Below are 27,127 nucleotides of genomic sequence, written 5' to 3' on the forward strand. Positions count from 1 at the left end.
GGGATGTCTGAGGCGAGCCACAGCTAACCCACCCGGGATAGTGTGAAGCAGATCCAGCCTAAGAGCCATTAACAGCCGGCGGAATAACTACATCGTGTGTTAATATGGAGCAGCGGCTCTGGGAGATCAGTCACTCCGGAATGCACCGCAGATAACTGCGAGTCAAGGATTTCCTGTTCTGAAACACTGACTGTGAAGCAGTGAAGCTGTTCCCCTGAATAAAGGTGAGTATTTAGACAATGAGTCTGTGGACATGTTGCTTTTTCTTTTCCGGAGGCGACATTGTAAAAACGCAAGCCGAGAGAGGTGATGCCTCCACCGGCCAAACATTGAGGGCTGACCCGGTGTTTGGCTTGGAAATGGGGGTGGGATTTTCCGATCTTTCCTGTCATTGGTTAATATTTTATTCTGTTGACATGTTTTCTTACTGCTAATGCTTCCGACACCTTCTTGCCCCTCCACCCCTCCTCCTCTTCTCTCCTAGAGTCTGGCCGGAGCTGTCAGAACCACGCCTATAGGGGCCCACAATTGGTCCAGAAAGCGTAAAATCAGCAATCAAAGGGGCTTGGTTCATTAGTACTGGGGATGGAGGCAGGAAGGACATGTGAGATAGTAACAGATCAGCAGTGAACAGGGCCACATCTCTCCAGTCAGACTGGAATGACTGAAGCAGAGGAGACATAGCGCAGCCGGGCTGAGCCGTCACAGCACCGCCGACACTAAAGGACGCAGCCGAGGTACCGAAGGAAAGAAAAAGACTTCAGCAACAACTCTGGGCTGTTTTAATCTACTCGTAAACAAGCTGAGGGTTTCGGCTGTAGCTTTCTGCACCGCTTTAGAGAAATTATCTGCGGTCGAAGCGCAGAGCTACCCTGGCTCCTGGTCGGGCGGAGATACCACTAAAACATCCATCGTTGTTTCCCTTCGCTTTTTGTGGATGCACCGATGAGAGATCCAGTTTTTACAGGGACTGCAATGGCTTATCACCCTTTCCATCCACACCGGCCGACCGACTTCCCCATGTCCGCCTTTCTAGCGGCCGCGCAGCCTTCCTTCTTCCCGGCGCTCAGCCTTCCTCCCGGTGCGCTCACAAAGCCCATCCCGGAGCACGGCCTGGCCGGGGCGGCGGAGGCTGGTCTCCACCCGGCTCTCAGCCACCATCAGGCGGCTCATCTCCGCAGCATGAAGAGCCTGGAGCCCGAGGAGGAAGTGGATGACGACCCTAAAGTAACGCTGGAAGCCAAAGATCTTTGGGACCAGTTTCATAAACTCGGGACGGAGATGGTTATTACCAAGTCTGGAAGGTAAGAATTTCTCCGAGTTCTTATTAGTTACCTTCAGGAGCTCCAGTTTTCCTATAGATCCGTCGCTTAAAGACAGAAAGTACACCACAGCTTGTAAGATTCAAGCTGCCAGCAAACATTACGTTAGGCCTTCGACAACAGATGGTTAGTCTGAGCTGCTAATAACCAGAAAACAACTCAGGTTCAGCTGGAATTAAACCAAAACGTACTTGTTTAAATTATTTTCCATTTCTGCTTTATTTTTTTGCAGCGTTTTGTAAGTTTATTTACAACCACACACAGTCTAATTTTCTCCCAGCAGAGGGATCAGAGTTCAAATCTGCGGTATTTTTCAGAGATTGTATTCCGAGCTTTTAGCGGATTTTATCTTTCAAACTGCATTCATGGAGACAGCAGAGCTTCTGGCTTTTATAGAGAGCCTGTCACTTCAAAAGGCAGGGAGGTGAAGATGTGTGCTCATAAATACACTGCTGGACAACACACACTCACACATGAACAGACACACAATGTGGATTTTTTCTCTGTAATAAAATGAAACAGAACAACTGCAGTGGTTTTCCTGCGTCGTCTCCACCGCCTCTCAGGTGTTTCTCCTCCTCTGCAGAAGGATGTTTCCCCCGTTCAAGGTGCGGATAAACGGCCTGGATAAAAAAGCTAAATACATCCTGCTGATGGACATCGTGGCGGCGGATGACTGCCGCTACAAGTTCCACAACTCCCGCTGGATGGTGGCAGGCAAGGCCGACCCGGAGATGCCCAAGAGGATGTACATCCACCCGGACAGCCCGGCCACCGGCGAGCAGTGGATGGCCAAGCCTGTTGCCTTCCACAAGCTCAAGTTAACCAACAACATTTCGGACAAACACGGATTTGTAAGTAATCTAAATCAGCATGAAATTGGCCGTCTTGGTTGAATAGTCCATTTTATGTATGCATGTCGAAGTGTGTGCTGGGTATAATGGTGTTAATGGTGTAGCTCAGGTTAGGATGAAGTTTTATGATGTGAAAAGTAGGTCTATAGGGGAATTGTCATTGTTAACAGCTGTTGCTTCATGATAAAAATTATTCTAAATATTAAAACCAAGCAAAAGTTTTTCAAAATCCAAATAGGTTCTGCTTGTTCATATGTGTTGACAGAGCTTATTTATTTCACTGCGGCTCTGATTTATTATCAGGCTGTATTTTCCTGCTCCTATACGGCAGACTCCTTGGATCAGGGCTGGATATTTGTTCCTGTGCTCAGAGGAATATGAAGGAAGGAAAAAATCATCTGGGCTGAGTGCTAGCGGGGATCAGGATTAGATGGTGTATTATCAAATCGGGTCAGAGACAAACGAAATGAAATGTTTGTGAAAGGCTGATACATCCCACCACGCCTGTTACCTAATAATATCAGCTTATTTATCAGCTTATTAATATCTGTATAGCTTACGTTGAATTTTGCGCTTTTATTCTTATAAAATGGTAAGCATGAAATGTTTTTAGAAGTACTGCTTTAGGAGCTAAAAGTCTGGTAAAATGGCTGCAAACAGAAGCTGCAGGTTACCGCTGCTCTTAGGATTTCTGTATTCATGTTTTTAAATGTGTGCGTTGCTTGGAAATGTATCACAAAATTAACCCAATATTTTTCACAATTGTAAGTGGTCTAAGTAATTTTTTTTCATTATTATTTTAAAATATTTCATGTTAAAATTCTTCAGATTTTTTTTTATTAGCGTCGAAATTATCTCTAAAATCCTTGTTAAATATCCATCATTTCAATGGGAATTTTTATACCTATAGTATTTGACATGTCTGTTCATGACAACATGTGTGGCCTGCTCTTCTTTCCCTTTGCCCTGAACTAATTACAGACAGTGTATATGCACAGTAATTATAACAGCAACGCTAACACTGGATCATCCACCTCTGCATATTCAACCTCAGACATGCTCAGATATTTACTCCAAAGTTCTGCTGTTTTGTGTGTGTTGGTCCAGACCATCCTGAACTCCATGCACAAGTACCAGCCCAGGTTCCACATAGTGCGGGCCAACGATATCCTGAAGCTGCCCTACAGCACCTTTAGAACCTACGTGTTCCCGGAGACCGAGTTCGTGGCGGTGACAGCGTACCAGAACGACAAGGTGAGCCGCTGCAGCCTGCAATGTCCGCCAGCGGCCACTAATATGGCCGCAATGGTTTGCATAATAAATGCATTCACCTCCCCTCCCCCAGCTGCCAAACCCCGAAGACTTAATCTGATTTTGTAGGTCGCCTAATTTCCCTGCTGAGGACTCCCATGTTCCACTTGCTTTTTTTAATTGCTTGGATTTGTGTGTGGAGCAGATTTATCTCACAGTGAATTCAGAAAGGGTCTGTGCCGCCTGTTTTCAGTTGGTATGGAAACATAATATTTGGCTAAAATGGATAAATTGGGCGTATAAATGTCAGAGAAAGTGTTTAGTTACTATGCGACATCAAATAGGGCGCACTTGACCTATTTGTATTAATTTACTTATTTATTTTCTTCTAATACATCCATTATATTTAAATTCGCCGTTAGAATATATGTTTATTGCATAACATCATTGCCATTAAGTAGCTTTTCTTGTGTGCCTTGATCTTGAGTCGTGAGGCTAATTTGGGTTTGTGTCTACGGGGCGGGGGGTTCGGTGGGGGTTCTTTGTAAAAGTTTGTGGCAAAGAGTCACCATCGATTAGAGGGGAGTTAAAAAGCCTGCGGTGGACAGAACCTGCTGGACATTCTGGAAAACGCCTGAAGCACTGAGGGCCTCCAGGAGCCCCGAAAAGTACTGGCCTTTTTTCCCAGCTCCGCGCATGATCATGGGTCGGCACAGACCCGGTCCAGTTCAGAACACATGCGCTTCACAGCTAGGATCCAAGCCACATTATTTTTTTCCTGACGATCAAAACAAATAAAGAATAATACGAGGCAGAAATTCTCTCTGGGGGCCAATAAGAGTAACGCTCCCATTTTACACCTTTATTAATAATGCAAATCCAGGGCAGCGGTGGCTGCTGTCCAGTTCTCGGCTGTTTTAATCCCAACAGTTTTCCTTCATTAGAAACCAGCTGGCGGAACTAACTGTGTAGCATTTAAATGTAGGCTACCACTTTGGCATTAAAACTATTATCACTTGTGCTTTTTGGGCAGATAACGCAGCTGAAAATTGACAACAATCCTTTCGCAAAAGGATTTAGAGACACGGGCAACGGCAGGAGGGAGAAAAGGTACGGACTCAACACCTGCAAATTGACTGCATGTGCGCATGCGCGTGTTCCTGTCGGTTTTGAAGAGGACACAGAATTACATTATTATTTTTAATATTATTATTATTTGCAGGAAACAGCTGACCATGCCTTCGCTGCGGATGTATGATGACCAGTGCAAAGCGGACCGGGATGGCGCAGATTCGGACGCATCCTCTAGTGAGCCTCAGGCCGGCCGAGATGCAGTCCACTCCCCGCTGGGCGCCAGCACCAGCCCCTTAAGGTTCAGCAGGCCCAGCCGAGGTGAGAAATATTAGCCTACTATTTGTCTGTTGATCTGGGTGAGCTCTGGAGCAGCAGGGCAGGAATATTAATCACTGTGAATGAATCCCTGAATCCGAGCAAACATTCAGTCCGTTGTTTCTGTTGGTTAATCCATTCTGATACTGTTCTTCTATTATTCATCAAATCGGATTAATCATATTCTGTCACTCACAATCTAACTATTGTTTAGATATTCGACATTTACCCGAGTTAACAACATAATAATAATAATAATTATTATTATTATATTATTATTATATTATTATTACATCTGAATGACCTCTCAGTTTTACATACACATAAAAATGAAAAGATCATGCTTGGAATCAAATTAAAAAACTTATTGTCTCTGGATGGCTTTTATTCTTTATTTTCAAACATAAAAAAAAATAATTAAATCTTTTCTTCCCTGTATTCAATTTCTAACTTTTTTCAGGAGAATTTGGATATTTGCCGCTAAATGCATACAACATTTATAACTACAAACTGTGCCTAATTCTATTGCTTTACTTCCTTTCAAAAATATATTTTTTTAGCTACACAGCTTATTAAACATATACACACCACTACAAACTTTAAAACAGCCTGGATTTAAAATTCAGGTCACATGGTCTCAGTAAGTAGGCCTACATTTTGTGAGCAAATTCTGAAGTTTCGAATATGTCTGGTTATTGTTTTTCATTTTCTCTGTTTATTTGTTTGGTGGGAAACTAGGCTTACATGTCTTTCCCATTCTGTGTTTCAGAGGAGAAAGCATACACAGACAGTGAGCAGGAGCTGGAGCAGCATGACGAGCGCTGCACAGCGTCAAACAGCCCAGGGCCTGAACCGGTGTCCCCCTACAGCTCAAGGTGTGAGGACCGCGCCAGGGAACGGCCCAGTGCCGAAAAGAAGGATGAATCCGTATTCAGTATAAGGAATGTAGAGAAGGACAAAGCAGAGAGCAGGCACAGGAAGGACACCACAGAGGTGTTGACAAAGGACTCTGAGACTGGAGGCACTGGTGCCAGTAAGGACACCTTCTCCCCTCTAGTGGTCCAAACGGAGAGCCCCTCGCACTTCAGCCCAGGTCACTTACAAAGCCTGGCTCTGTCTGGGCTTCACAGTCAGCAGTTCTTTAACCCTCTAAACACCGGATCGCCGTTTTTGTTTCATCCCGGCCAGTTTGCCATGGCCCCTGGAGCCTTTTCTGCTATGGGAATGGGGCATCTATTGGCCACTGTTTCCGGAGCAAGTGGTTTGGAAAACGGCAGCCTCTCCGCCCAAGGCACAGGAGGAACTCCCAACCCTTTCCCCTTCCATTTGTCTCAGCACATGCTTGCCTCTCAGGTAAGGAAGGTCACCCAGACTGAAAGTGCTGCACCTCTGTAGGCCTTATCTGACAGCAGCAAAGCAGAAAACCTAGAGCTCAGGCTTATGAATGTAATCATGCTAGATATTTTCTTTTTAAACTTGTTACTGTTTATTCAGACCTTCGCTTGCACAGTCCTTCACATACCAGGAGTTAACCTGCCATGAATCGGCAGGTTTTTTCGCTCTCTTTTAAATCAAGCTGTAATAATGAACAGTAAAATAACGAATCATGAAGATATCCTGAGCATTTATTGTGTCTAAAACTACTCAGAAAGACATGTTTTTTAGTTTTTGGTTCAGAGGGCTGCTTAGAAGATAAAGATATTTACTGCTTTGGTGTCAGACCAGTCCTGCCTTGCAAATCTCTTCAATGAATCACATTTTTTGATTGGAATTCCTGATCTGTCTGAATGTTTCTCTAAGTTGTTCCTCTTCTGTGTTGCAGGGCATCCCCATGCCTCCTTTCGGAGGTCTTTTCCCGTATCCGTACACCTACATGGCAGCTGCCGCAGCTGCGGCTTCAGCTTCAGCTCTCCCTGCAACCAGCACCTCCAGTCCACTCTCCAGGAATCCCTTCCTGGGCTCATCCCGTCCTCGCTTACGTTTCAATCCCTATCAGCTCCCTGTGTCACTGCCTCAGAGCTCCAGCTTGCTCACCACCGGCCTGCCCAGCAACCTCAGCCTGGGCTCCGAGTCCTCCAAACCTGGCAGCAGGGAGACCAGCCCGGCGCCTGATCATCACAGCAACCACAAGACTGGAGGATCGGGTGGAAGGGCAGCCTCTCCAAAAACCTCTATGAAGGACTCAGTAAATGAGCTGCAGAGCATTCAGAGACTGGTCAGTGGCCTGGAAGGCCAGAGAGAGATTTCTTTGAATGCAGACTCTCCCAAGTGACGAGGACTTTGTGTCTGGGATGAAGACTTGTCTTGAAAACCAGAGAACCTTGGGTGCATACCTGTACTGTACAGCACATCACAGAGACTGTCATGGGGTTTTGACAGATGAGAATCAATGAAGAATAATTACAAAAATATTTTCAGAACAAAGCTGCGGGTAGACAAAAATATAGTCTTTCATTAAAATAAATCATTGTTTTCATTCACAAGTATTGAAGGTTTCCTACAGAGCTGACTGGGTTACAGGGGAAATATCTGTAAGACATTTTCACCACAACCACCACTAAGTCCTGCTGCTTGACATCCTCTCCCCAACCCCACCAAGGTACATCACCATGTTTGTCTTTATGCAGTAAAATTAGCTCAAAATAATAACTAAAAACAAATGACAAATTAAATATCAAAAGAATACAAAAATAATAGAATCTAAACAATGAAATAACTAATAATGGAGTGAACCACTTAGGTTTAAGGATGTGAAACAGAGTAGCTCTACAAAAAGCTTTGGTGTGTGGTCATGTTTGGGAGGAACCACAGAGGGTCTGGAGGAACCCAAGAATGGAACCTGTCTGTACCTGCAGCTGCTCACATATGCTGCATTTAAAGCTTTAAGCATCCAACGTTTTTATATAATGAATTTTTGCAAAACCGAGCCTGGAACATGAGTCTCATGAAGGCAGGTCTACTTATTTCACAAAAAGGGATGGAAGGTGAAAAATCCGTTTGACAGAGACTAACCATCATCATTTCATGCCAGAAATTGTCTTTCTGAACTATTTATGTAATTAAAATTTTCTGTAAATAAAGCTAAGATCAAGAATATGCAATTGGTATTAATTTATTTGATGCTGTATATTAGCGTGTATATATACTTGAAATTAGATTTTTTTTTTTTTGTTGTTTCCGTTCCTGATCCCCGTCTTCATTAACCCCTACCTCCCTATTTTACATGAACATATACTGTAAATTTGAACTATTTAGCGTTTGTTGGTTTGGAAAGAAAAACAACTGTATGGAGCATCGCAGAATTTTTTTATTATTTTATTATTATTTTTAGGAGACGAGTGTGCCATGTTTTAGTCCACATCCACCAACAAATAGAGGAGAACGAGAAAGAAGTCCGCACGGATTGAAAGAAAAAAACCTCAGGTTATTTTAATAAAGTCAGGAGTTCCTGTTATGAGCGCAACATTCATACTCATGAATATATTCAAAGATGGAACATCTTGTTTTTGCTGGTTTTCCTTTTTTGAGTTGTCTCACACTTTCAATAAAAAAATCGTTGTGCTTTAAGTTTGCATCCTTTTTATTGTTGTTATTCTACTGTTTATTACAGTAAATGTTTGAGCAACTTTAAATGAAGCCAGGAATGGCCACATGCAGAACATTTATGCAAATTCCAGGTGGTGCTATAGCGCCCTCTGTCGGTCACATCAAGAGGAACATTTTGAGTTTTCATGTCAAATCTGAAAACAAAATATTTTCGGGTTATGTTTCCATGAGGGCCTATTAAAAATATTGGGCCTCATCTAAAACTCGTGGTTTAAATTATGGGATAATTTCCGGTGATAGTTTTGCAATAAGGCAACAGCTAATTGGTCGGTCATTAGGCCTGTAGGTTTAACATAAACATTAGAAAACAACACAAATGTCTTGTACTCACGCTGCGGTCTGTGTTAGGTGTCTGACGTCATCCAGGTCTGTGTCGGCCACCATCAATCAGAATTTCCTTTACTATTGTGTGCATGGTTGTATTTTTAGAAAGCGTCGAGTAATGTCTGTATTTATAGGAAGCTCTCACATCCTCTGTAGCCAGACAACAAATCCAAGTGTTCAGTGTGGAGTGGGGACATGGTTCCCAGCTGAACAAGTTGTCCATACGGTGGGGAAATGAAAATAAATAATATTGATGATAATAATGGCGGATTTCGTTAGCAGAATGTGATGTTTGAAGCTGAACTCAGCGACACAAACGTGATTAGACTGAGTTTCAGTCCGCCGGCATCTCTAAACTCTTTGGTGTGAAGTGTGTGTCAGTCCTGTGTGGGAGCATGACGCGGCAGTCCAATTGTGTGTGTGTGTGTGTGTGTGTTAGGGGGAGTTTAGGGCAGCAGACAGCCTTTTGTCCGGGACCCGGCGCCTGTCGCCTGCCTGCCGGCCACAGCCTACACACCGCCCCGCTTCCTAATTAGAGAAGCCCCCTTCATCCTGTCCTCCTCCTCCTCCCCTTCTTCTTCATTTTCTTTTCATTCTGCAGAGACAATCACAAAACTCTCATTCTATCACGGAGGTCATTGTTGTCACTCTGTTATCTTCAGTTAACGAGCAGAGCGACTGGACCTGGCGCTCCGGGAGAGAAAAGTATTTGTCGAAATCAATCAGTCAATCAGTGATCAATAGGCTCCCGTGGAGGCCCCGTGGATCATAACTAATGACTGGTGACGGCGCGGGGTAAAAAGGCCAAGATTATTCACAACTTGTGAAATGATCGGTGCGACTCAATGTTGTTTAAGTGCTTGTAGGGCAGCATGTTGAAGCTGCGCAGTTCGTTTTAGCGCACAAGACATACAGCGCATTTATATTTTCCTTGTTTGAGAGAGCGTGAATGTTGATCTGTTGGACTGTTCCAGATATTCACAAACATCCCAATATTAAATCAGACTGGAAGGATAGCTTCATGTGGGGAATGACGACATTTAATGAATATAACCAATGACATAATAATAATATAACATTTGTAATATTTACATTTTATTTAGTTTTATTTCCAAATATTAGAGGTTTTTAATACTTTTGATAAGTATTACACGTTTCTTTTACATCAACATTTTAGGTCAGTTTTACATCTAAAAATTCTTAAGAGATTTGATCTTTTTTAAGATCTTTTGGAGATTTTTTTATTTATCAATCTGATAAGCGAATTTGATGATACCTTTAGGCCAGTTTTACATTTAATACTTTTTGTATTTGAAGTGCCCTGCGATGAACTGGTGACCTGTCCAGGGTGTACCCCGCCTCTCACCCATAGACTGCTGGAGATAGACACCAGCTGCCCCGCGACCCACTATGGAAGAATCGGTAGAAAATGACTGACTGTATTTGAAGTTTTTCATTATTCATTTGTAATTTACTGATATTTGGGGCTGACAACTCAGGCTGGCCTGGACCTTAGATTTTTTCAAAACCTTGCATAAGCATTAAAATAAAAGAACTTAACTTTATTAAGTTATTATTAACATTATTATCACCAAATTAACAAAACTCGCATAGTAGGGTTTTATTTAATCATTTTAAAGTGGCTACTTAATATTTTGTATAGTTTGGTCCTAACGCAGTTTGTAAAACACGGCACTGTAATAAGATTTATAATTACTGGTCTGAACACAGATCACATGGGTTGTCTTTGTTAAATTTAAGCTTGAGCTGTTTTGTGTTTCTATTGAGTGTACTGCCTAGATTTGTTGAATTTAACCTGGATTTGAGAAAACGAAAAAGCTGCATGGCCCACGATCTAAACCTTCCATTCATATTGATCAGTTTCCTACTTTGTGACACAGCATCTAAACATCTTCTGCCGAATTTGTTGTAAAGTTGCAATAAGCTTCGCGGATGCATTCTGTCTGTGGCTACAGGGGCTTTATTAAAACACTAAGGTGCTGTGAAACGGCGTAAAAACATGCTTGGTCCTTCCAGAGGGAGTGTTGTTGTGCTGCCGCTCTGCAGGCTACTCTTTCTGCCTATCTGGCAGGGCAGGCGGCCCATTGGCTGCTGGGTTCAGGTGCAGCCCTGATACTGGCCCACTGCTGAGCAGTAGGGATCCAATCACAGCCCGATGTGATACTTCAAGGGCTGGCAGACAGGAGGAGGAGGGATAAAATACTCAGCCTGTTACCTCACTGTAACAGTTTTGGGAGTTCATTTCTCAAAGTCACAAATACCTTAAACAAAGCAAGACAATGCAATATTTCCGCCTCTAATTCTCAAAATAAAGTGTCGGGTGTTGATGAGAAAAGCACACAAAGCTTTGCGGGAACTTTGCTAATGAAAGCAGAAGATCTAATAACCGGGCTAGAAAAGATCATGGCCAGATTACACGGATCACCAGGAGGTGTTAATTCTGCATGCTTGTATCCCCAGTCCCTATTTAGATGGGAATCAGAAGGACTGTATTCAAAACTTGCAAAATGCCACATGCAGCAAGCTTTGGGGATGTGTCTGTTCTTAAATCCAATATTTTTGAGATGATTGTTTGTTTTGGATAATAAGCTGCAGGATGTGAGCAGCCATGCAGGCTCGTCGCCCCCTCCTGGACACACAGGACGTTAACCAGCCTAGAGCAAAGGAACAACACAAAAAACCTTCCATTACCTCTCGCTAAAGTTCGTCCAGTTTACCAGGTTTATTCGTTCTCTTCAAGTTGTTATAAAAATAAACAGAATAAAAGAGAACAACAAAGTGATGATCTGCATAAAGGCATTCAGTGAAATGCATCCTCTCTGCTGCAGCTCTAAATGTTTCTTTCTTTTGTAAAAAAACAATCCTGTCCGCTGTTGTAGGTTTTTATTTAGTTGGTCAGCAGCATCCTTTTCGAGAATCCCTGCAATGTTGATTGTAAGGTGGCTTTCACATTTTCCTTCAAATAGCTACACTCATGTCAGTTCAAATCTGATTCATGTTTCTGAACTGGTGCCCAGCAGATGGTTCGGCGTGCTCCAACAGCCACTAGATGGCAGACTTGTGTACTTTAATTTCAGCAGGTTTACAGAAGTCATACAAAATTATATCCACATTATCAATAACTGTTTGCCTGAAGAAAGTTGTCGCACTATAAAAATGAATTTTAGAGCATATTAAACATTAGCTATTACAATTTTTTATATTTATATATTTGCGTATGTAAATGTAATGTGAAAATTGTGGAAATTTAACTGAACATGGTTCAGTCAACCGTTATTGTCATTTATCATGTTGTGTCACAGTAATGCTGATATGTTTTTATATGCTGTATGAGAAATCAATATATTAACTTGGTCCCATTTAAAAACTGTCATAAGGATTGTGTTTGAGAACGTTTTAGTGTTAAAGCGACAATTTAGATTTGCCCCAGTTTTAATTAGCTGAGCAACAGAACTAATGCTAAAGTTAAGCCTGCTAGAAAACTGAGCTTCCTGACCCTGAGGCAGTTGTAGTTGATGAACGGCACATCTTAGATGTGTTTGTCAGGGAAAGTGTCAATATGTCACCTTGGTAGAAAAGATTTCAACAGTTTGACCAAAAATTGGAAAATAAATAGCAAATAATTCAAACTGCCCAAAAAAATATTATAATTTTAATTGTTTGAGCAGCATTTACAAAAGTATTCATAAAGTAAATCAGACATCAAATATTAAGTGATTTGATGTTGTCTTAATAATCCTAATAAGATCTTCAATTGCTTTTCTTTATATTATGGTTTTCTCCACCGTTCTAACATCATTTACACTGCATAGTCCAACCTGGTGACGAATACTGGGAAAAGTCCTTAAAGGTCCAGCTAAACTGTACAAGCACCGTACAGTTGTTTCTGTCAAAGTAATAAAAGTAGTGTTGCATTGGTTCTTATGTCAAGGGTGCAGAAATGGAAGTAACAAGCTACACTTTACAACAGCAACAAAAAAAACAAAAAAACCACTATGCTGTAAACATGCAATGAGCTGCATAATATTTCACTGCAACAGGTGCAACTGAACATAAAACTTGCAGACAGACATGGTGGTGCAAACATTTAGGTGTGCTAATTTCTCTTGATTTTAACATCCAAAATAAAGAACAATTCAAGCTAAGGAATGTGGCATCTCTCATTGTCTCTTAGAAGTGATGCATTCCTTTAAAGCAATGTAATGTAAATATACATTATATATATTATATAAATCTATATTACATATAGATTTATCTAAGATGCATTTCCCTCACCTTTAAACATTTGAATTGCTTTTGCCTCATATCACACACTGATGACTGATGAAAAACATGATGAAAAAAACTAACATGTTAAGACTATGTTTCATCCTCTTATGAGCTGTCACTCTGAAGACGAATTATAAACGGAGAGATGTTGAAGGGAAAAGCTGTAGATCATAACCAAACCAAACACTGTGTGGGACGACTAATGAAGTGGTTGCAGAGGCCCAGACTGGGCAGCCTCCATTTTGACATTTGTTACTGCAAAAGGAAACAGCGAAAGTCCGTGTTGAAGCGGGCGCCTTTCACTGACTTAGATAAAATAGCAGCAACAGCCACTCTCCATGAAGACATTTCAAACACAGTAAGTCTGTTGGGCATCCAGGCAGTGAGTTTGGATCATGACTGAGTCCTCCAGAGGCATTTAGAGGGACAGAAAATAAGAATTATATGGGGATCTGTTCATGCAACCCTACAGAAATTATTTGCTATAATGACTCTGGCCCCCACACACAGAGCTGATGCTGTGAGACCAGAGGAGATTAGACTAACACTGCCTGTAATGATGAATGGTTATGTGGACCGGGTCAAGAAGTAGAGACCGAACCAACCACAAGTTTTTACAAGTGATGCATGTTGTTAATCACTGTTATGCTAGCCAGTTAGGCTACCATACAGGTAAAGGCTGATGCTTTCTTGAGTCAGGGGTCTGCAACAGTGGCCGTTGTGTAACGCCCACTGTTTGATGAGTCATGCTTGGTTCCCATAACTGGTGCAAATGGGGGTCAACAAAACCAAAGTTTGAAGGCAACTGAACCAGAGGGGTTCAAGAACTAGAGTTCTTTTGGTGGAAAAATGCTACCAGTCTACTTTTAATGCTAGGCTTAAAACTTTACTTTTTGTAAAAGCTTATAGTTAGAGTGGCTTAGGCTATTATGAGCTATCTCTGTAGTAATGCTGCTATAGACTCAGGCTCCTGGAGGGCATATTGACCACTTTTTCTAACACTGCTTCATTCTCCTACTACTCTCCAATTTTGCATTATCTGCTGTTTTATTTGAGATTTTAGCTATATGTTTTCTTTCTGTGACACCTTCCATCAGCTGAACTACTGCTGCTAACAACTTAAGGTTATCCTTCTATAGATGATACACTTGGCACCGTCTCTCATTGTTTAACCCCATTTCTCTCCTAGAAAAAGCCATTGGCTGAGCTTTTTGCAGCCAATAACTGTATGTGCTATCTTTCATTCTAAAGACTCAAAGAGCTTAGCTGCTTAGCTGTGTGTCTCCCTAGATGAAGCCACAGAAGGAGCTACTGTGGCCATTAATTTCTTTAAAATGTTTTTTTCTTTCTTTTTTTTTTGCAGCCACAGTAGCCTTTATTTTCTTAAGTTTCAACTGTAAGCTTACAGAAAAGGGGTGGACAGAAGGGAAAGACATGCAGCAAATGTTGCCTGGGCCAGGAGTCAAACCCACGACAGCTGTGTTGAGGACTGAAGCCTCTAAATATGTGTTGCACATTTTACCCATGTGCCACCACCACGTCCCAACTTGTTACTTTTTAAGTGGCCAAACTGATTCTCTGATGTGAATTCAAATCATCAACAAAACCCACTGACATTAGCATTATGACACATAATCATTTTACCATTTTAAGATTTATTTTTCCACTCTGTGGAAGAGGTTTAGTGAAGTCTGATCAGTTTGTTGTTTGTCCAGGAAGAAAGCTGGAATGATGACACTCAGAAGACTGGGTTATTATTTTTAATTCAGTGTTCTTCTGTCCCAGCAGCACAAACCCAGCAAATGGGTGAAAAGACTAACAGTAATTTGTGTGCACATTAAGCTCATGAATGACATTTTGACATTTTGCATGCAGTTTCTCTCACATCTAGAGGTTAGGTATCCTTCAGAGAATAGGAAGCTTAGGTAACAATAACCCAGGCTTACCAAAATTAAGTAATAACATATTGGAAAAACATTGCTGGTCCAATGGGTCTCCATTTTAGCTGCAACATCCAGATGGCAGGGTAAGAATTTGGAGACAACATACAGGTTCTTCTCAAAATATTAGCATATTGTGATAAAGTTCATTATTTTCCATAATGTCTTGATGACAATTTAACATTCATATATTTTAGATTCATTGCACACTAACTGAAATATTTCAGGTCTTTTATTGTCTTAATACGGATGATTTTGGCATACAGCTCATGAAAACCCAAAATTCCTATCTCACAAAATTAGCATATTTCATCCGACCAATAAAAGAAAAGTGTTTTTAATACAAAAAACGTCAACCTTCAAATAATCATGTACAGTTATGCACTCAATACTTGGTCGGGAATCCTTTTGCAGAAATACCTGCTTCAATGCGGCGTGGCATGGAGGCAATCAGCCTGTGGCACTGCTGAGGTCTTATGGAGGCCCAGGATGCTTCGATAGCGACCTTTAGCTCATCCAGAGTGTTGGGTCTTGAGTCTCTCAACGTTCTCTTCACAATATCCCACAGATTCTCAATGGGGTTCAGGTCAGGAGAGTTGGCAGGCCAATTGAGCACAGTGATACCATGGTCAGTAAACCATTTACCAGTGGTTTTGGCACTGTGAGCAGGTGCCAGGTCGTGCTGAAAAATGAAATCTTCATCTCCATAAATCTTTTCAGCAGATGGAAGCATGAAGTGCTCCAAAATCTCCTGATAGCTAGCTGCATTGACCCTGCCCTTGATAAAACACAGTGGACCAACACCAGCAGCTGACACGGCACCTCAGACCATCACTGACTGTGGGTACTTGACACTGGACTTCTGGCATTTTGGCATTTCCTTCTCCCCAGTCTTCCTCCAGACTCTGGCACCTTGATTTCCGAATGACATGCAGAATTTGCTTTCATCTGAAAAAAGTACTTTGGACCACTGAGCAACAGTCCAGTGCTGCTTCTCTGTAGCCCAGGTCAGGCGCTTCTGCCGCTGTTTCTGGTTCAAAAGTGGCTTGACCTGGGGAATGCGGCACCTGTAGCCCATTTCCTGCACACGCCTGTGCACGGTGGCTCTGGATGTTTCTACTTCAGACTCAGTCCACTGCTTCCGCAGGTCCCCCAAGGTCTGGAATCGGCCCTTCTCCACAATCTTCCTCAGGGTCCGGTCACCTCTTCTCGTTGTGCAGCGTTTTCTGCCACACTTTTTCCTTCCCACAGACTTCCCACTGAGGTGCCTTGATACAGCACTCTGGGAACAGCCTATTCGTTCAGAAATTTCTTTCTGTGTCTTACCCTTTTGCTTGAGGGTGTCAATAGTGGCCTTCTGGACAGCAGTCAGGTCGGCAGTCTTACCCATGATTGGGGTTTTGAGTGATGAACCAGGCTGGGAGTTTTAAAGGCCTCAGGAATCTTTTGCAGGTGTTTAGAGTTAACTCGTTGATTCAGATGATTAGGTTCATAGCTCGTTTAGAGACCCTTTTAATGATATGCTAATTTTGTGAGATAGGAATTTTGGGTTTTTATGAGCTGTATGCCAAAATCATCCGTATTAAGACAATAAAAGACCTGAAATATTTCAGTTAGTGTGCAATGAATCTAAAATATATGAATGTTAAATTTTCATCATTACATTATGGAAAATAATGAACTTTATCACAATATGCTAATATTTTGAGAAGGACCTGTAAAATTTTTGACCCATTCTGGCCTGTATCAATGGTTGAAGGTGGTGCTCAGGGTGTTGTGGGGGATATCTTCCTGGCACACTTTAGGCTCCTTGGTACCAATAGGCATCATTTAACAACCACAGCCCACATGTGTATTGTTGCTGACCATGTCCATGCCTTCATCTTTGATTGACACTTCCATCATGTCACAAAGCTCAATAACATCACAAACTGGTTTCATAAACATAAAAATTAGTTTATTCCAGTGCCATCCACGTTCACCGGATCTCAATCCAATAGAGCACCTTTGGGATTTTTTAACAGAAGACTCGCATCATGGACGTGCAGCCGACAAATCTGCACTCTTGAACATCATTTAGTAAACTTGCAGAATAGTGATGGGTAAGCAAGTAATCCAGCTGCCTCAGTGCTAGCATGTCTAAAAAAGTGTCAAAGGGTATATGTGGTGGCATTACAAGTAGAGCAAATAAAATAAAATCCACTAAATACCTTATCTCTGGCCTGCATGTGTACCACATTAATGGCAAATTCAGGGTGCTTAAATTGGTACTTGATGAGTTTTTTTCCTCAGTCGGACTATATAAAAGTCAACTATTTTTACCCTTGGTTACAGTTTCAGTCAAAAAATAGACAGTATACTTTAATACAATGTAATCGCATTAAGAGTTTGCATACGACTGAACAAACTTAGTTCAAACGCCTCTGAAATGTTTGTTATTTGCAAAAACATATTTACATCATATGTCAGTAAGCACCGTTTCAGTATACTTCAGCGTCTCAGTGCATAGAGCAACTGATACTTTTTAGCCAAAGCTAGGGTGTTAGTAAAAGAGTATGGTAGTTGAAGAAAGTACACACTTTTAAAGATACTTGCTGATACCATCTGTGTTTCTCTTGTGAGATTCTCAAAGGGATTTCTCTGCTTTACACAAACGAACTCTCAGAAAGCCTGTTTTAAATGCATTTTAGATGACTGCTAACAAGTCACTCACACTCAATTAAAAGCAGAGATATAGTGAAGTGCAACATGATGAATGGCTGCCCCGCCTTTACTGCGAGTAACAGAGCTAAGCTGGCAGGATCCCACTGGGATGATAGGGGCAAAGAGGTAGATCCTAAAAATCCCAAAGTCCCTTTGAACTTTAATGATGCCTCAAGCAAACAAAGAAGATTTCAGAGGAGCTTTTCTTTGTCACAAATATCACAGGCAAATATGTGCTGCTGTTTTTAATCTGGCTCAGAGACTTTAACAGTGACAAAAGTCCAACTACAAGGGGAGTTTTAGCTTCACCAGAAGACGAGTGTTTCAAGAAGGAAACCAGAAATACCATCAAAGAAGCTGGGACTCAGAGACAAAAATGTTGCAAGTATGTAGGATCGGAGGCGATAGAGACCTTAGACATTAATGGCACACCTGATGAAACCAATTGGTCAGAAGTGTCAGGTTTAAAAATTAGTCCCACTCAAATGAAGGCTTCACATGCATAATTAGGAGTCATGGAGGAGCCATTTATCTTGGATCTACAATTGTAACACTTGCATATTTGCGCATATTAGAGACATGCACTGACGGGCAACAAACCAGTCTCAATGCCTTGGTGATTTCACAATTTAACGAATAAGGAAAAAGGTGAGGGGATCTTTTCTGGGAGGTCTCAGAAATAGCTTCCACTGTGAGGCCTGTGAAGTTGACTGGATAACCAGGTCCCATGTCTGTCTGGTCACATGTTCAGGGATCAGAGGAACTGGAAAAGCTGCAGTGTGTACGTGAGTGTAACTAAGACTACTGGCCTGACCAGATCTTGAACCGGGCAGCACATGATGCCTACATACCGCCAGCCAGGCAGCCTCTCTAAAGTCCAGCTGAAGTCATCAATTAACCCTGACACTAATATCATCAAGCTGCACTCCGAATTAAATGGTCACAGTGCAAACATGGCGCTCACTTCAAAGAGTGCGGGGACTTACGTTACGAAAAACAAAGGGCTTGACACTGTTTAAAAATTTGTGAGACGCCAGAGCTTACGAGGTGGAGCAGAGGACAGGCCAGATAAACAGGAGGAGTTTTATAGAAGCTGCAATCCTGCTAGTTTGCTTTTAGACCAAGTTAAAACATACTCACTAAAAGCTTCAAGTCTAGGCTTCTTTAGCATGAGCCATTTCATTGCATCACAAAGAAAAGAAAAGTATCAATTCTTTATTATGACAATATTAATGCCTCAAACAGGAATCAGCCTCAATGTTTTCCCCCACTGCTTAATTATTAGCGGAGGTAAGGCCGCAAGTGACTAAGCGCAGGGAGGTACACACAGTATGTCTTGCATATGCTATGCATCTCTGTACATTTAATATAGAATATGATTTTCTCTTAACTTTTAAAGGAATCAGCTTTTTTTTACTGTAAGCAAAAAAGAAATCATTGTGATGCAACATTATGTTTTGCTATATTGTAAGCAATCTGACATCCTGCTATTATCAGATAGGTTTGCAAGTAATCATAAATAAAAATAAATAAAATATAAGCACATTTTATTCATTATATTTCAAGGTTTAATTCAGAATTTCCATTTAGATTTTCTTCAGATGATCAGTATGTAGGCCAGTATAAGCAGTTACATGTTTACTGCTATACATGTAATTCTGATTGAAAAATAAAAAATACTTTTATGTTTTTTCAGCATTGACTTTGACCAAGAAAATATTCCTACTTTGATATTGTTTATGCATTAACATGGTCAGTGCAATCGAAGACTGCATTAAGTCTTCAAGCAAACTTCAAGCAAAGTGTGGACCAAACTACAAGTCAAAATTTGCAGTTATGTAAAAGTAACATTTTAACTGATCTTTTTTTAATTTATTCTAAAACATGATTGAATTTTAATAGAAAAAACAAGTAAAAAGAAATTCAGATTAAAGTGAAATGCCTCAAAGTTTACACAACATGATGCATGTTGTAGTTGTAATCTTTACTGCAGGTTTTGCAGGTGATGAGGCAATTTGCTCCATGAAACATTACATTGAACCTCAAGAATCTGTGCATGTTGTCTGAAAAGCCTGATGTGTCCTCTGCAACAGCTTAGTGACCTTGCGTGTGCTGTTGGTGTTAAAGGATAGTGCAGCAGTAAGTCTGCTGGCTCCTGATGGAAGACGGGAGGACATTGACTAAGTGTGGGTTAGTTCCACCTCATGTGCGACCGACCGCTCTGTTTCACTGTTTGCTCTGCTCCGTGGCGAAGACTGACACTCATAGCGGCTGTCTGAGGCAGAGTCAGTGCTGAGGATGAATAAGCTAAAGCCTTCTGTAATCCCGTTTCAGTACATTTACCAGTCTAATGAACTAGGACTTTGCAGGCCCCTACAGAAAAAATAAATGTCAGCTATGATAATATTTAAAAGATTTCATCTTAAGATTGACTGCACTAAGTGATATTCACAAATTCGGCCACTCGAGGTAAAGATGTTTACATTGGGAGAAATCCCGACAGAACAGGGAGAAACAGCCAGCCAAACTCCCAGTGTGTCAGAGCTCTGTTTGTTACTTTATTTAATGCCTTAGAGGAAACCCAAACCACCACTCTTCCATTAATTGACCACAGTGGATTTAGAGCTTGATCTAATGTAACCGTATGGCTTAATCCCTGCGTTTAATGAAGACGTATTCTGTGACATGAAAACACCCCCAACACATTGAGTTTCCACAAAGGCACACACCAGTTCTTTTGATATTCTTGAAAGTCTTTTGATATTTTTCAGCGAATGTTATCTAGAAAACCAATGAACTTTTGTTTTTGGCACATCTTCTTCCATAATCTAAAGAATCTGTTATGGATTACAGAGTTTTCATGAAACAGTATTGAGCAGTGACAAAACCTTCATAGTCCAACTTCACTACCAAAGAAAAACAATTCCCTAAATAATGTTGTTTTCTTATTTTCAGGGCTTTTTACTGTTGGTGATCAGTGTGAAGCAGCAAGTCATTTCTCTGCTGATTTGCCTGCTGCTTTTATTATTCAAATGATGAGTAAATTTTAAAACACTGCTTGAAGAATGTCAGAGGAAACCTGTGAATTAGTCAATCTTTAAATAACTTAGATATTTACAATTAAGAAATTGATTGTGGTAAAATTGCAAAAAGCAGACAGTCAAAAAAATAACTTTTTTAAAAAAAGTACTTTTCGGTTTTGGAAAAAAACGTTTTTCAATTGCTTTTACTTGAAAAGAAAACAAAGAAAACACAAAATTTTAATTTTAAAACAAACTTCGGCGGACGAAATTTACGGCAAAAGTTGTCAACAGCACCAACCAACTCAATTAAAATCAGTCGTTACTGGCTAAAAAAATACACTTTTGTTTTAATTCAAGGGTCCACATGCAGTGTTAAATAAATATGTAGTCTGTCGTGTGCGAAGCTTGACAGGAAAGGCTTAAAACGTCATTAAAAACACTAATAGTTCAGCCCATCTTAAAGATGAATCAAAGATAAGAACACTAGTGTTGCTGCTCAACGTCATATAATAGGTCTGGATTGCAGAATTTAAGCTATATACTGTTTTTCTCCAGCAGTTTGCAAATAATATATATCTAAAGAATTATGGGTTTGTTCAAATCAAACACTGTCTACTACCACTATAAGTAATTTTAAAGAAAGCAGAAAATGTTTGTAGAAGGAAATTTGACTTTGATTTGCACTTCCTTCACAATAAACAAGGAAATTCTAAATTTAATTCAGTTTAGATGCTCAAAGACGCAGAATGGTGAGAAGAATTCTTTCCTCAGGTCTACTAAAGCTTGCTTGTGCAGTGGTCAACTGTGAAAATTATGTGAAGGATGCCTGATGGAAGAGGGCAGGCAAGATAGAAATCTCCACCTTCCCTGTGACACAGTACAGCTACCTAAGCCTCAGCATTGGCCAGGCCGAGTGAAATAATTGGCCAATGAATGATCAGAAACTGAGCACAGTTGGAGTGTGGGGGAGGATTGCATGATATATCCAGTTAATAGACTATGAAAACAGATCTAACCCCCACCATTTTGACTCCATAAGAAGCACAGAGTGCCATAGCAGACTGCCAGCAACAATACAGTGGTGTGCAAAGGCCATTTACCTCCTCCCCCTAACATCCCCCACTGCTCCAAGTTTCCAAGAAAAAACTTTGTCATGAAGAGTAAAGGCCGGACTTTCAGCAATCCAACATCCCCTCCTTCCTTCAAACACATCTGGCAAAGGCCAAATTCACGTGGAAATTAATATACCTCTTTTCTACCTTTGAAAAGATTTGAACAGCAACAATGCAGACAGAGAACAAAGGATACACATCATAATGATGTCCGTCCTTAAGAAATATTTGTATAACTTTCTTCAATGACTTGTCAAAGCTGATTCAAGTCATGTTGAAAGTTAGGTTGGAAAATGTTCACAGACGGCAATAATTAAAATACATATCTGACATTACCAGAGACTTTTAAAAGACTAGAATTTTAAAGAGATACACTTCTATAAAATGGCCAACCTTCCTGTAATATTGACGCATGTTGTTTTTAAAAAACACTTTATCAAAATAGCCCAAACATGCAGAGTTAAAATGAACAGACAGAAATCCATGGAAACCTTTAGATGTCAACAACATGCAGCTAAAGAACTGCATGCTTCATTGCATGTTGATTTTCACTACCATAATCGCATGCTTCTGCTCTGACCAATGGCAAAGAGCCTGCTTTCCCATTGGTTACCTAGCACCTGCAGAATAAGGTCATGGTGACATGGAGTGTTTTGACTAAATATTTTCAGGTAAAAATTAAAGACGTGATTCATAGGCTTCCTTAATCAGTTATACTAATGGAAGTAAACCAGTAGAGTAGAGGGAAGAGAGTCAGAGTTAAGACCAAGTGAGTGGAAAAAAGAAGCACAAAGAGTAGTTTTAAGGTGGCACAATGACTGGCAGGAAGCTTCTACTACCATCCAAACTCTACTCAACTCAATGCAACCCTGCCAAACACAACAAAACCCAAAGCAACTAAACTCAGTTCAACTCAACCTATATCAACTCAAACTAACACAGCTCAACTCGACTCCACTCAACCTACTGAAACATAAGTTTGTTTAGCTGAAAGCTGGGGACACGCTACATGACTTTCACAGTTGTCCTTGATTTTATAAAGACTAGGCGTTCACACTAACAGAATGACTGGGGATCACACACTTGACACCTGGACCTGCTGCTAAATCACAGACTACAGGATTTATCAAGCCAACTGCACACATCAAACTCCCGGAAACTCTGGTGATAGCTGCCAGAACCGTGCATTTGCAGATGGATCATTGATCCGTTAACACTATTTGACTGCATCCAGACCCACCTAAAACAGAGGTGATAAGGAAGTGGTGGGCAGGGTTAGTACCCAGAATAGGAATGCAGAAGGACAGATGGTGGTAAATATAAACAAGTTGATTAAAGATGATTGGAATTATGACCAAAAGAGTGATGCAACATTACCATGCAATGTTTATATTTGAGAACCAAGGATTATCTTGAAGAATCTGGAAGTGAAGTGAAGTTAGTCTTGAAACGAACTTAAGCAATAATCAGCAAGCGTTTAGGCAACCACTCACAATGCAAGATCAGATAAAATATTATTTTAATAAAATAATGTTTTAAATAATGATCTGCTGAATAAAACCAACCTTCTGGATGACCATTTCTCAACTGTGTCTAATTAGCTGCCTTTATTTATTGAAATAATATTTGAAGAAATATTATTAAGAGAGTATTTTGGAAAAGAGCCAAATCTTTCTGGAGAAATGGGGCTTAATGGTGTTTACTTAGTTATCAAATTTAGTAAATGATGTTTAGGAACTATTATTCACTAGCTTGAAAACTAACAACCTTTCTGTTAAATACTCTTTAGTAGCTAGCACGTGTTCTTACCAGTTAGCATTTGAGCTAACAAAGAAGCGGATAGCTTAGCACCAGAATCAACACATACCTTTAAAATACCGTTAATAAAAGGGTTAAAATGCATAAGCGCGGACGGCGCGTTATGATCAATCTTCTGTTTAAAATCACCCATAAAGTAAAGTTTGTCTTAACTTTAAAAACACACAAAGAACACAACCTGAACACGTATGCTGCACATAGCCCGCTAGCACCAAGATAGCTGAGTTCAACACAAACAAAACTTCATAAAATGAAAAACGTTTAGATCATTTCATTCTAAATCTGTCTCTGCCCAAAACACCTAACCTCATGAACCGTGTTGAGGAAACGTTGTCCAAGGGGCGAAGCTTGAAGAAACATCCACAGTCAACAAGCGGTTAGCTAACCTCGGTGGTTAAAGGTGCGTTCGCTCCGTGAACAAAAGGGTTAGCTCCGGACCTGTAGCTGGGCGGCTCGTTCTGTCGGTCAACCAGCTGTGCATTACCGTAAACACGCGGTGCAGGCCGTTGTCCTTCCTTCAGACTCGGCCTGTAGAAACAGCTTCTCTACTGGGGATTTCTCTGCGACACAGTTTTTGCAGGCCTCGGAGAGAAAGTAAGCAATGCTTATACCGTTATTTCCCCTCTTTATGAATGAAATCACCAGGTACACAAACTGTGCTCCACTCATACTTAACTTGTGCATATGATTGCGTGATCTTATGACATTCTTGGATCCAGTTTGAAGAGTTTATGTCTTTTTGTCAGCAAAAGAAATTAGCGTGCTGGGCCTCTCCTGACCGGTCCCTCTCGAAGGCCGTGTGGAAAGAGGTCGGCTTGTTGGAGAGGGGGTGCTCTTATTCAGACAGCGCCATCATGGGAGGTCTGCTGCTACCCCCCTTTCCTCAGTTGCTGGAAGTCAGTTAAATGCAATTTATTTTGAAAGTTCCAGAAGAGTCCGTACCAGAGTTTAATGTTGAGATCCATGGCTGTGGGTCCCAACAAGGTCTTGTGTAGACGATTTAATCTGAAGAAACTCAGTGACTGAAAGGTAGTGGTAGGTGAGAGTGTTGCCATACAACACAGGATGGTGGTGTGTAGAATGACTGATGGTAGGGAAGATGAAGAGGACAAAGGCTGAACAGAGGACAAAGTGGTGGAAGCTAAAAAAAATCAAGAAAGTTGTGTGTCTTACAAGGAGGAGTTGAGAGAGGCTCTGGGTGGCCAGGTGCTTCTAGATGACTGGACAACTACAACTAATGCTATCAGGGAGATAGGTAGGTTAGTACTTAGTATGTCTTCTCGGATGACAGTTAATTAAGAGAATTGGTGGTGGAAAGAGGAAGTACAGATTTGTGTACGGAGAAGGATATCAGTTAAGGAGAAGTGGAACACTAAGGACTGAAGAGAGTTGCCAGGAGTACAAGGAGACTTAGTAAAGGTAGGCGTATATAGTGACTTGTATGATAGGTTGGACTGTAAGGAGGAAAAGAGGGATTTATACAGGTTGGTGAGGCCAAAGGACAGAGATGGGAAAGATGTTCAGCAGGTTAGGGTGATTAAGGATCGAGATGGAAATGTCCTGACAGGCTCAAGAAGTGTGAAAGAATGATGGAAGGACTACTTGGAAAACTTGATGAATGAGGAAAATGAAAGTGGACAAAGAACAGAAGAAGCAACCATTGTAGCCAGGAAGTTGCAAAGATCACTAAGGATGAAGTAAGGAAAGCATTAAAAAGGATGTAGAGTAAAACGGCAGTTGGCCCTGATGATTTACCTGTGGAGGGATGGAAGAGGTCAGGAGAGACAGCAGTAGAGTTTTTGACTAGGCTGTTCAATGAGATCTTAGAGAGCGAGAAGATGCCTTGTGAATGGAGGATAGGTGGGCTGGCATAAATTTTCAAGAACAAGGGAGATGTACAGAGTTGTAGTAACTACATAAGAATAAAGCAGATGAATCATACAATGAAGTTATGGGAAAGAGTAGTGGAAGCTTGACTGAGGCCAGGAGTAAATCATTTGTGAGCAGTATAGTTACATGCCATGAAAAAGTACGACAGATGCAATATTTTCTTTAAGGATGTTGATACAGAGTAAAGAGAAGGTCAGAGGGGAGTTTCATTGTGCTTTTGAGAAAGCTTATGACAGGCTGCTGAGAGAGGGGCTGTGGTATTGTATGAGGAGGTCTGGAATAGCAGGGAAGTGGTGCAGGACATGTATGAGAGCTGAAAGACAGTGGTGAGGTATGCAGTAGGTGTGACGAAGGAGTTCAAGGTGGAAGTGGGACTGCATCACGGATCGGCTCTGATCCCCTTCGTGTTTGCTGTGGTGATGGACATGTTGACAGATGAGGTTAGACAGAAATCTCTATGGACTATGATGTTTGCAGATGATATGGTGATCTGTGGTGAGAGCAGGGAACAATAAGTGGGGAAAAATAGATTATGACTTGCTCTAAAAAGGAGAGGAATGAAGATTAGTCGGAACAAGACAGAAAACGTGTGGGAATGAGTGTAGTGAAGTTACAGGGAACTAAGATAAAGAAGGTGGAGGATTTTAAGTATTTAGGATCAACAGTCCAGAGCAAAGTTGAGTGTGGAAAAGAGGTGCAGAAATTTGTCCAAGCAGGTTCAAATGGGTGGAGAAAATGTCAGGTGTGGTGTGTGATAAAACAGTATCAGCGAAAAGGAAAGGAAAGGTGTACCAGACAGTGGTGAGACCAGCGATGTTGTTTGGTTTAGAGACTGTGGCACTAAGGAAGAGACAGCATTCCACACATGGTTTACTCTTTGCTTAGTGATTCTTAGATCCTTCTCACAGTCTGCTCTTTGTGTTTTGGTTTATATTCTTGTTTCAGTGTAACTGTTTAGCTGTTAGATCCCTCTGTGCTCATTTTAGTCTTAATTTGTCCCTCTCCCTCAGCTCCATCTTTCAGTTTCTCACTTAGCTCCTTTGGCTTCTCCTGTTTATTCACACCCTGTCACTCATTCACCTTCCCGGTAGTTAGCAGCCACTCTGTTTGATAACCTCCTGGACAGATTATTCTATTGTTGGTTCCATCCATGTGTTCCTGTTGCTTCATGCTCCAGCCTGATGCTCTCTATTTCCGCTCTGCCTGTTCCTTGTTGGAATTTAAAAAATATTCATCACCAGCATCATGAAATTCATGTTCTCCTACTTGCACTTGGGTTTAAATTAACAAAAATAACAATACAACAACATATACTGTAAACATTTAGAACTTTTTGAAAAATGTATTTGCAAAATCAGTATCAAAAAATATTTAATAAAATACTGGCAGGGTTACACACCAGTGGCACGAGAGATAAATGCCTTTAGGCTTTATTATGACTAGTATTAATCCCTTTCCAGTGTTGTGTTTGTATTTGCCAGGCTAAACTACTAGAAACTTTCATATTTTGTGAGTCAGTAACTGTACCAAAGTGCAGACAGCAACTTGGAAGCAGCATGGTGAGTAGAAATTATTTAATAAATATCAACAACAACAACAAAAAAA

General features: G+C 41.0%; 1 protein-coding gene and 1 long non-coding RNA gene across 3 annotated transcripts in view; one reads left to right on the forward strand and one right to left on the reverse strand.

Moving 5' to 3' along the window:
• The first annotated feature begins 82 nt into the window (after positions 1-82).
• tbx2b (T-box transcription factor 2b) lies at positions 83-8,383 on the forward strand. Of its 2 annotated transcripts, none has more exons than XM_047391222.1 (8): positions 83-224; positions 485-1,304; positions 1,909-2,176; positions 3,278-3,430; positions 4,461-4,537; positions 4,650-4,819; positions 5,586-6,169; positions 6,639-8,383. In XM_047391222.1, exons 2-8 carry the CDS (start codon positions 946-948, stop codon positions 7,086-7,088), a joined length of 2,061 nt encoding a protein of 686 aa, XP_047247178.1. In that variant the 5' UTR covers positions 83-224; positions 485-945; the 3' UTR covers positions 7,089-8,383. The 2 variants fall into 2 exon arrangements, with proteins under 2 accessions (XP_047247178.1, XP_047247179.1); XM_047391223.1 differs by having other exon boundaries at positions 3,284-3,430.
• A 2,966-nt stretch (positions 8,384-11,349) lies between these two features.
• LOC124883840 overlaps positions 11,350-27,127 on the reverse strand; it is a 31,903-nt gene continuing 16,125 nt past the window's right edge. The window contains exon 4 of the long non-coding RNA XR_007042335.1: positions 11,350-11,421. This is a non-coding gene — a long non-coding RNA (uncharacterized LOC124883840). The remainder of the gene's footprint in view (positions 11,422-27,127) is intronic.

This window comes from Girardinichthys multiradiatus, chromosome 18 (assembly GCF_021462225.1).
Source record: "Girardinichthys multiradiatus isolate DD_20200921_A chromosome 18, DD_fGirMul_XY1, whole genome shotgun sequence".
NCBI lineage: Eukaryota > Metazoa > Chordata > Actinopteri > Cyprinodontiformes > Goodeidae > Girardinichthys > Girardinichthys multiradiatus.

Coding starts and splice junctions, on each gene's coding strand:
- tbx2b (XM_047391222.1), top strand. CDS start 946: ATGAGAGATCCAGTTTTTACAGGGACTGCAATGGCTTATCACCCTTTC. Junction 2,177..3,277: donor TTTCGGACAAACACGGATTT/GTAAGTAATCTA, acceptor TTGTGTGTGTTG/GTCCAGACCATCCTGAACTC. Junction 6,170..6,638: donor AGCACATGCTTGCCTCTCAG/GTAAGGAAGGTC, acceptor TCTGTGTTGCAG/GGCATCCCCATGCCTCCTTT.